The 10,471-nt window shown below is 33.1% G+C and overlaps 1 protein-coding gene across 1 annotated transcript in view; it reads right to left on the bottom strand.

The window, feature by feature from the left end:
- The window catches only part of LOC104787362 (linoleate 9S-lipoxygenase 1-like), a gene marked incomplete in the record, with an annotated part of 9,413 nt that extends 9,153 nt beyond the window's left edge, over window positions 1-260 (bottom strand). Inside the window, 1 exon segment of the mRNA XM_010512937.2 lies at window positions 1-260. Within this exon segment, the coding sequence (XP_010511239.1) occupies window positions 1-140 (140 nt within the window).

Raw genomic sequence — 10,471 nt, 5'->3', positions numbered from 1 at the left:
AGACGATCGAGGAACGAAGCGTTGAAATCGTTGAAATCGAGGACGTTCTTCTTCATCAGAACCACCGTTCCTTTCACCTTCTTCGTCGTCGTTTCATCACTTCCGCCGCCGGTTAACAGATCCACAAGTTCTCCGATCATCTTTGAGTTGGAGTTAAAAGATTCGCTCTCTTTTTTTTTTTTTGCTCTGATCTGATCTCTCACTGTGTGTTTATGAATGGTGTGATTAGCGTCGGGTTTTGTGGATATTTATAGAGGAAAACTTTATGTCGTTGTAGCCTCTTCTTGTATAGGGCGTTTGTGTTTTCATTTAATTAGATTAAAAAACTAGAGAAGTGGTTTTTTCTTAGTTCATTTGATTAAGAGAAGATTAAATAATTCATTGATCCGAGTTTATTGGTTTTTTTTATAAATGTAACTAAATAATTATTGGTAAAAATGTTTAGTAATCTTGGGAATTACCTAAACCGAAAATACCGAATCAAAACCAAACCAAACCGACCTCAAGTAAAACCAACATAATATCCGAATGTTATAATTCAAAACACCCAAAATATACTATATGTTATATTCTATCCGTTTTAAAATATAAAAGATTTTAACTAACATGCATATTAAGAAGTTTTTACTTAAAGTTTAATAATCACTAAGAAGACTGCATAATGATAATTAGAAAATATTAAAATAATTTATAATTTGCATATAAACTTGAAAACATTTGTTAAAATAAAATAAAAATTAAAACATCTTATACGGTTATGAAATGGATAGAGTATATTATCTACCAAATATATTAGGTATATGTAGGTTTGAAATGTATATATATATATATATATATCATTGTTATGTAATATAATATTAAAAAAAATAAGAGAAGTTATGAAATTTAAACCCGATGTTAAATAAAAGCAAAATAAAAGAGTAAACAATAATGTGAAATGCCATGCATACGCTTTTTCGGGGTATATATAGGTTGTGTGGCAAAGGATTGGCCCTACAAAATAAATGTAGTTTATTGGTTTATAATTTTAAGAAAAAAAAAAAAAAAAATAGCCCAGTTGTCTATGTTCATCTGTGTCTTGTTACATAAATTCAAGAGTATATGCACTACATACCATTAAAATGGAAAGTATTTAACAAACTACCATGGGACCCACAATCTATTTTCTCTCTTTATATACAATTACTTTTATACCATTACATATATTACATGTTATTTGTTTAAATATCATGTTATTTTTGTTTTTTGAACGAAATTATATATTAGTTTGGGTTCACAAATGAAATAGTTAGGGTTTAAAGTTTACAATTAAAACGAAATTATATGTCGGTTTGGGTTCACAAATGAGATTGTTAAGGTTTAGATTTTACAATTAGAACGAAATTATATGTCGGTTTGGGTTCACAAATAAGATGGTTAGGGTTTAGATTTTACAATTAGAACGAAATTATATGTCAGTTTGAGTTCATAAATAAGATGTAAAATATAAATATTACATGCTGTTTTAAAAAATTTCACGTAATCTTTCATTTCTACATTACAATAAAATAAGAAAAGGGTGATTTTGTCTTTTTACTCCCAAAAAACATGGGTCCCATGGTATTCTCAAAAATTGTTGTGCTATTCTCTTAGATAACTTTTAGAATTGTGGTATTTATTTAATTAACCCTAAATTCAAAGACTTCTTTCTTTTGTTTTCAAATTTGTTTGAAACTAAAATGAAGAAAGACCATATACATGGTAGAGAAAAGACTGCGTACACATTCATAGGATTGGCCCAAAACCTTACGATATACGTAAATCCGAAAACGACACTTTTAAATGTGTGATTAAACGTTGCCAAAAGGGCAAAAAAAAAAAAGAAAAGAAAAGACCAATTTATAATTGAACCGAGACTGTAAAAATTCAGTAAAATATGGTTGAATACAGTTTGTTATGATCATATTCATACATACACCCAGCTGTAGTTGTTAATAAATGTGATGTGAGTATGTGACCATATGGGATGGTGGCGCAGTGTTACATTTACTGCATTAGCATCAATTTTTTTACAAAAACAAATCATTTTCTTCTTTTTTAAACGAATATATGCATTAGCCAACAAAAAAAAAAAAATTGTTATTCGTGTATCAAACAGGGACGAATAAAACTGTTACCGGTGATGATAGTATATATGAATCTATTACAAATCATTTATTTAAATATTGTTTTTTTCCACAATCATTTATTATGAAACTAAAAAGGTTCTAATTTGTTGTCCAAAAGTTCTAATATTAAAGAAAATGTATGATGATTAGAAACTACCATAGTGCACGGAAAAAAATAAACCTAAAATCCTAATGCTGATTAACAGATTCGGAACGGTCACATAAATATTTTAATTTTCTAATTTATGCACCATATATGGTAACATGGTATACAAATAAGTACCCATATCCAAAACATGACGTTGTAACTCTTTTGCTTATCCTTTCAGCTTTTGAATTTAACAACTAACTTCATCCTTAATGTTCACCCAATAAATCAACAATTAGCGAGATATCGAGGAAATATGCAACGAATCGTATTATCATTTCTCCATATGTTTCAACAAAGATGAGAATTTGCTGTCCGACTTCGATGCCTGATCAAACTGTTTGATTAAATTTGATAGAAAATAAATATAATTATTGTTTTATAGAATTTTGGTTGGAGGTAATTTTTAATTTACGGCAATTGGCTAGCCCAAAAATGACACGTGAGTGGAGTTTTGTCTGTGTGCACTGCATACCTAATCGTGTCATGGAGTTTTATTAGTTTGACTTGGATTGGAGGTATTGGTCTCTGGCCAATTTGACCAGGTCAACTAAATATATCAGAACTAGTATTGCAATTTTTACATATGTGAAACCTTTTTTATTACTCCCCAAACACTCGTACTTAGCTAATGATTATATTTATTATGATTGACTTGAACATGTGAGTAATAGAAAAACAAGTTTTAATTAAGTACTTCATCTTATGGATTACTGATCACTGATGATAGTTCATTAAAAACAAGTGGATTAGCCTAAAGTATGTATGATATATAGTTCTGAGAAGTACTCGAGAGATACTATATAATAAATTAGGTAATATATCTACCGATCTACGTTATATGTTGACATAAAAAATTAATCAAGTGTTTTTATTTTAAAATTTGATTATTTTGGTTTTTCTATTTTAAAAGTTGACTTTTAAATGGTTATCATCAGATTATAATATGACTTATACACGTAACAGTATAATTAAGGGATAGCTAAATTAATAGTTATTCAAATCGTGAAAGTAATAATTCTGGTTAAACGCAGATCTTCTAATATTCTTTAAGAAAAAAAAAAATATATATATATATATATATATTAATTTACGTAAGGTCTCTGTGATATATATATATATATATATATATATATATTGTATTTTTGATTTTTTGTTTTGGCATTAGATGTAACTTTGAACAAAATAATGTTATAGTTAGATAGGACTTGTGTGAGTTAACCGAAAGACTGACATGTACGCACATTTGAGAACATTTTCATATAAGTAGATGATGATTACAGGTAGTAAATCATTATGTGATAATAGTGACACTGATTTTGATAAAAAATGTGGTACATTGAATGATGAAAATTGCATATCATAACTCGACCATATTGTGTATCATATAGTATAACATAGAAAAAGAGCCCAATGGAAAAACATATCTTGTTAAAATCTTGACAATTAATGTTGATATTTCTTTATCATATATTAAATAAAGAAATCTATTTTATTAAGTTTTTTTCTTTTTTCTAACTTGTTAAGTTTTGTTAGGTATATTCTAATATTCACAACTGTTGTTGGTGCTCCGGCTAGCTCAAGAGTTCAAATGGAAAAAATAGAGTTTGTACTAAAAGAATACATTTTTCTTATTAAACCTTTTATAAGTAAGCACGTACGTTAAGTAATTCTTTCACCTAGCAATTCTTGAAAGCTTTTTCCAAACACCATATATATATATTCTCCGAACCAGTTAAATCACATAATTAATAATTAATAATTTTATGCCAAATCATAATAATATAAATTTGATATTTATATATAACCTAATGAACATATATATTACGTGTCAATCAAATTAATTAGATAATAACATATATAGTATATTGTAGTGGTAGCTGCTTGAAAGTAGTATTTTTATTGTTTCAATATACTTTACCTGAATTCAATCGTTCGTCATGGTCGTGGCATCATATCCGATCCAGGTAATTAAGTACTTATTAACCTATAAAAAGCAACAAGAGAAACCTTAATTAAACATCATTAAACAAAACAAACAAAATAGGTAGTATTAACTACAGTATCTTAATCGATGCACAAGTTGTGGCATAAAAGAACAGCACACTTTTTTTTCTTCTCAATCAAACATTAAATTAAAAGAGAATTCTAAGGTTGGTCCCCAAACTGGAGGGTAAGAGTTTACAAAAGAAAATTCAGAAACTAAAGATCTTGTTGACCAAAAAAAAAAAAAACAATAAAGATCTTGAAGAACGAGTAAGACAATCTGTTCTCACATTTAACGCCCGCGGAATCTGGATAAGACTGAAACAACACACTTCTTATAATATGCATATTTGAATATTTGTATGGCGATATATCTCATAAGATCTTTTAGTTAATCACAACCAGATTTTGGTTCATTCATTTCTATAAATGGAATTACTTTCATTGATTTCGTTGTATTGTTTTTATTAATTTATATGGTTACATGCATCTATTAAAAACAATTTTTTAATTAAAAACAATTTTTAATTAAAACAATTTTCTTTTTCAAATTGATGATCGTTGATAATATAGAATCGAGACCGCCCATGGTTGCATTATTCTTCAGATACATAGGAGTATCATTTCGACAAATATAACACATCTAAATAATCGGCTTTCTAAGGTTGTCATTATACATTTATTAAAGACTTTAGACCATCATTAACAGGAGCAACGTTTGATGGTTGCTTTAAAAAAAATCTATTATTTTAATTATATTTATATATTTTTTATTTTTTATTAATATCAACCATTAACTAAATGACACCTGTTAGTATTTTGTGAGAAACATTTTTTTCGGAAACAATGTGAGTATCGGTTCTTCTCTTCTCTTCTTCTTTCTTTCCTATATTAATTTTTTATTGATGAGTATTTTGATGAGCACTCCCTAGTGGAGGTGTCCTTATTAACTGTGATAATTGTGGAAGAAACATGTTTTAAGAGAGAGTATTCATCGACCTCACGCAAGCTTAACAAATACGGGGTCCAAATCTTCCAACAACACTGATGAAATGTATAACGAATTCATTAAAAAGCTACCAACAAAATTTGGGTACGTAGGACACACATGGCCGGTGACAGGAAACATTTAATGGAAACCAAAGTCGTATTATTAATGAAAACGACGTTTTATATCAAAGAACACATGATGACATGAATAACGTTAATGGTAGCATTTATACTAATCCAGTAAGAGATATACAGTATTATTTTTGATTGGTAATCCTTAATTACCACAGTGTTACATATTTTATTGCTTTAGTAATTACAGATCACAATAACAATAATTAAGAGTTAGCAGTACCGGAAATGATATTTTCAGTTCTTTTTGCATCAACTCTTTTTTTTTTTTTTTACCGTTTTGTATCACCAATCCAATTTACTACTTTTTAAATTGTGATTTATTAATATAACGGTGAGGTGAAAGTAGAAAAAAAAGACGATACAAAAACCTTTACACCAGCAATACGTAAGTGTAATCAATAAATAAAAGTTATGGGTTAAGATAAGATCCAAAGTGTACATTTATGGTAAGGACCTTCAGACCTTGACAAGTTGCAACAAAACGGAGTATCAAAAGTCATGAATTGGTGTAATATGCACCAAACGTTAATTTATTTTTCCTTACCTGTAAACTTAACCCATAGACTTTTTCAAACTTAATTATGGAAGATGAGATACACACAGCATAACACATGTTGAGATTATTTTGGGGCTGCCGGCTGCTACCAAGTTGATTAATAGAAACAAACGTTCACGTTACACACTTTTACTTTTTTATACATGAGAAATATATATATATTTTTTATATAAAGGTTGTATGCAATAGATTTTCTTCTTAAGACTATCTTTCTGATGTTTCGTGGGCATTTCGTTTAAATAACCATTCTTGATATTATTACTACTTTTATATTGAAACGATTATTATCTCTTATTTTCTTTGACCGTCCAAAACTCTTTTTGCTATGGTTTTGCAGGTTGTTGCTCTCTTTTTCTATTGCCGGACTTGTAATCTCCTTTGTATTTTTCTTTTGGGATATCAATTTAATATTATTTATATACATATTAATTTAATATTATATATATTTAATATTATATATAATCTTTTGTAAATTATTTTAGTAACTAGTAAGTTATCTGTTTTATTTTATATATAATATTTAGTAAACTATTTGTTAAATTTTTTTTTTGTGCACCATTATCCGTTTTAATTATTACTATCTGCATGGTCGTGGTAGATAGAGTCGCTAGGGTTCTCGTTAGAGCAATCCCAGATTGTTCTAAGGAAAGGAGTGAGACAAGGTCAAAGAATCTCTCTTTGAGAAATGTTTTTATTTCATTCAAGTCTAAAGTCTACAAGAAGCTAAGAGAGGGTTTAAATAGCTAGGTTAAGAGAGGCTTAAGGACACGCGGACTCGCAATGGTCCGCACACTTGTCCTTTGACGTGTTCTCTTTGAAATAGAACACGTTGCTCCCTTTGACATTCAAACTTAGCCAAAACACTCTTAACGTTCAAAAGGAAGATTCTAGAGTTCAAATTAAAACACACAGCATAAGGAAAGAAAGAGAAACGTCTTTGGTCTTGGCGCGGGAAACGACTTGGCTTCGGACGTTGTGCATTGAAGCTCCTCGCCTCGTTAAAACCTCCTCCGGTAAACCTCGTGGGAAAAACCCGGAGTGAGGAAAAAGAGCACGATTCCTCGCTTACAATGACTTGGTGTGAAGGCCGTGCGAACTGTTTCTTCACGGTCTTCTTCGATCAGGGCTTGGTCTCGGACGAACGCTTGGACAAAGAGGTTGATCTTCTGTTTGGTGGACTTGGTGGAGCTCCTAGACCTTGTTGTGGCTCCTGGGAGGACTACTGGTGCCTTGACCGCGTTCGAAGCAAACATCTTGGTCGGGTCCGGTGCGTCTTGGTCAGGCGTCTCGGTCGCGTCCGGTGCGTCTCGGTCGGGTTCCTGTCCCGTGCTCACATCACTACCCCTCAAAACTATACCCTAAATATGAAATTAAGAACCCAAACCTAAAAAAACAAATTCTAAAAATTAATTTTAAATATTTTAATGTGTTAAATAGTGCTATTTTGAAAATTTAGGGAATGTGTGCTATAGTTGTCTATAAAACTTGATTTAGTACTATTTTATAGTATTTCTCTATAATTTAACATTATTTATAAAATCTGACGATCAGAGATGATGCTATATATTTTCTTGCCATAAAATCGTATTAAAATAGCTAAAATAAATATGAAATTGTACGGACGGATGTATATTAATAAATTCCAACTAAGAGGTTCTTCTGAATTAGAATCCCAACTAATATTGTGGGTTTTATAGCTTTAAACCTCAGCCGGCTTGTTTTTATGGTTTGGAATTGGCTTCATTTTGACTTGTGAAAATGTGAGTCGGGTTGCAGAACAAGGGCAAGACCAATCCTAAACTAGTAGATATTGAAGTCGTTATAAGCTCAAGTCGAGAAAGAGCATACACAATTTCTTCGTATCGATGTTCCTTCATCTTTTTAGAAATGTACAATAAAGTATTTTTGATAGCACACAATGAATTATTTTTTCAATGGCACAATATAATAAATCAAATTTTTTGATATAACCTAGCATTTCCAAAACGCTAAACAGAAAAATAATCGAACAAAAAGTTAAAATTCATTTAAAATCTCTTAAATTTATTTATGATTGTTAAACCTAGCAAAAATTACATTTTTTTCAATAACAGACACACCCAAAAACTTCTTTAACATACTGTTCATCAATCTCATAAACGTTCCTGACTTGCTGGCATGTTAGTCAAACCGAAAGACATCACCATGAACTCATAATATCCATACCTCGGCCTGAAAGCTGTCTTCCTTACATCTGCTTCATCTATTGGAATCTGATGATAAGCCAACGTCAGATTAATTTTGGGAGGAGGGTACTTGTTTCTCTCAGTGACCCATTTCAAACCCCGATAACCAATGCACAAGCGGAACTCTCATCCTTCTTATTAATGAACAACACCGGCACTCCCCTCGGTGACACGCTAGAAATCTCTACTAGAGTCATCCTATAAGGTACCTAAGATAACGACGTCGTTCCCTGTTCCAACTCAGTTGTGAAGGGTTCAGACAGAGATGGTGGTAACCTCTGCAACAACTGAAACATATCCTCAAACTCCTGAACAACCCGAAAACCTCCAACCATAAACTTCCCCACCGACTCCGGCATTGAAATAGTAACCAAATTAAATAGGCTTCACGACCCTTCTCGATCATATTTTCTGCCTGTATGGCCAAGATCACGACACTCCCTGAAGTCAGTTTCACTCCATGAAATACCAATTTCCCTCCTAGCCGCTCAAATGCCACTCTACCCCGATGAAAATCCAAATACACTCTGTATCGATCCAACTAGTACATACCAAGAATGAAATCACACAACTTTACGAGACTAATAATCAAATCTGCTGGCATTGACTCCCATGAAATATGGATATCTCTCCCTCTCGCTCGTCCAAGAACTATCAGGAACTTGCCTCCCGCAACCATAACGACTCTGAACCGCTCACGGGGATTCCCTCTGATATTGCCTCTCTCGGCATACTCCAGGTTAATAAAACAATGAGTTGCTCCAGAATAAAACAAGACGTGAGACTTAAACCTGTCCACCAATAAGGTCCCTACAAAAACCTCATGTGTTATGAACCCTAGCATATTATCACAAGCAATCCTAAAATCCAGACTACTGAAATTCACCCAGTCTGAGTCTCAGAAATTATACATGTGATCGCTTAGGTACTGGTTCCACCTGTCTCCATGGTCGAGTACTCCCGGGGCGTCAGCTCGATCCGCCCCACGGTTGCACTCCCAGCTGCATTTCTCGCTGCACTCCAGACTGTACCACTGCCACCTCCATCTGGTGCAACTTGGGACACTTGGGCTTGATGTGCCCTGACTCCCTCCAGTGGTAACAAACTCGGGCTACCATCTGAGCTGCCATCAGGGCACTGCTCTGAGGACAGTTTGCCACCTTGTAGTCCATGCTACCGCACTACTTGGCTTCTGCGTGCCCTCCCACTTCCTTTTAGTTCCCTGCGTAGACTTGTCACCCTTGTAAGAACCAACATGATGTTGAGCCTTCCTCAGCTCAACTGCTTGACTGACTGTCACCATCAGTGCTAATACGATCTCCCTAGGATAGAACTCCGATGAAAGGCTGAAGACAAGTGACTAGTGATGAGATTCGATGGTGATGGTGCTTGAACGATAATGTGGGTGGAAATGGTGGTGATCGAGTGATAAAAGCAATGATGAGATGGTGAGGATTGTTTTGATGGTTATATGGTTTGAAACAAAAGTGAAGAGTTTCTGAATCACAAAGTATATAGAAACTCAGAAATCAAGAACGCATTCAAGAATTCGAATTGAGAGAAAAAGTTTAACAATACTTGTTCAACATACTTCTTCGCTAAAGAACAAAGAGGCGTAGCTTTGGATTTTATAATTAACCCTAGGGCTCGACACTCCAAACAACAGGAAGTTCAAAATAAAACAGAAGTTACTTGTATTAGTAAAGAAGTACATTATTCCCCATTGGTAATGACTTCTAGATAACTCGACGTAGTGATCCATTTGCATCATTAAAAACCATACTGAGAAAACCCATTGGGACAAAACTCAGCTATGGGAAGAAGAGTACAAACTTCACACCTAAGTTACCTAGTTATCATTACCGGGTGAAGTCTTCAAGGTGGATATCTTGAAGACTTGGATCCTCGGTAGGTTGAATGACCCGTCAACTATGAGTGAATGAGCTTCCTTAGCCATCTCCTTAGCTCTTGAACAAGTGATCCTTCCCACCATCTCCGGTTTCTCTGCAGCCTCTGGCTCCGTGCTTGCCACGATCATATCATCCTCCCCCTCTTCAAAAGGATTTGTCCTCAAATCGGAATCTGCATAGTAAGGGAGCAAGTCAGAAACATTGAATGTTGATGATATGGTATACTTACCTTGAAGATCAATCTGGTATGCGTTGTCATTGATCCTCTTGATGACTTCAAATGGACCATCAGCTCGTGGTAGAATCTTGCTCTTCCTCTCTTCTGGGAACCTATCCTTGCGTAAGTGAATCCACACTAAGTCTCCTTCTTCGAA

The sequence above is a fragment of the Camelina sativa genome, chromosome 5 (genome assembly GCF_000633955.1).
Source record: "Camelina sativa cultivar DH55 chromosome 5, Cs, whole genome shotgun sequence".
Classification (NCBI taxonomy): domain Eukaryota; kingdom Viridiplantae; phylum Streptophyta; class Magnoliopsida; order Brassicales; family Brassicaceae; genus Camelina; species Camelina sativa.
This window is presented reverse-complemented; position numbering and strand designations above follow the sequence as displayed.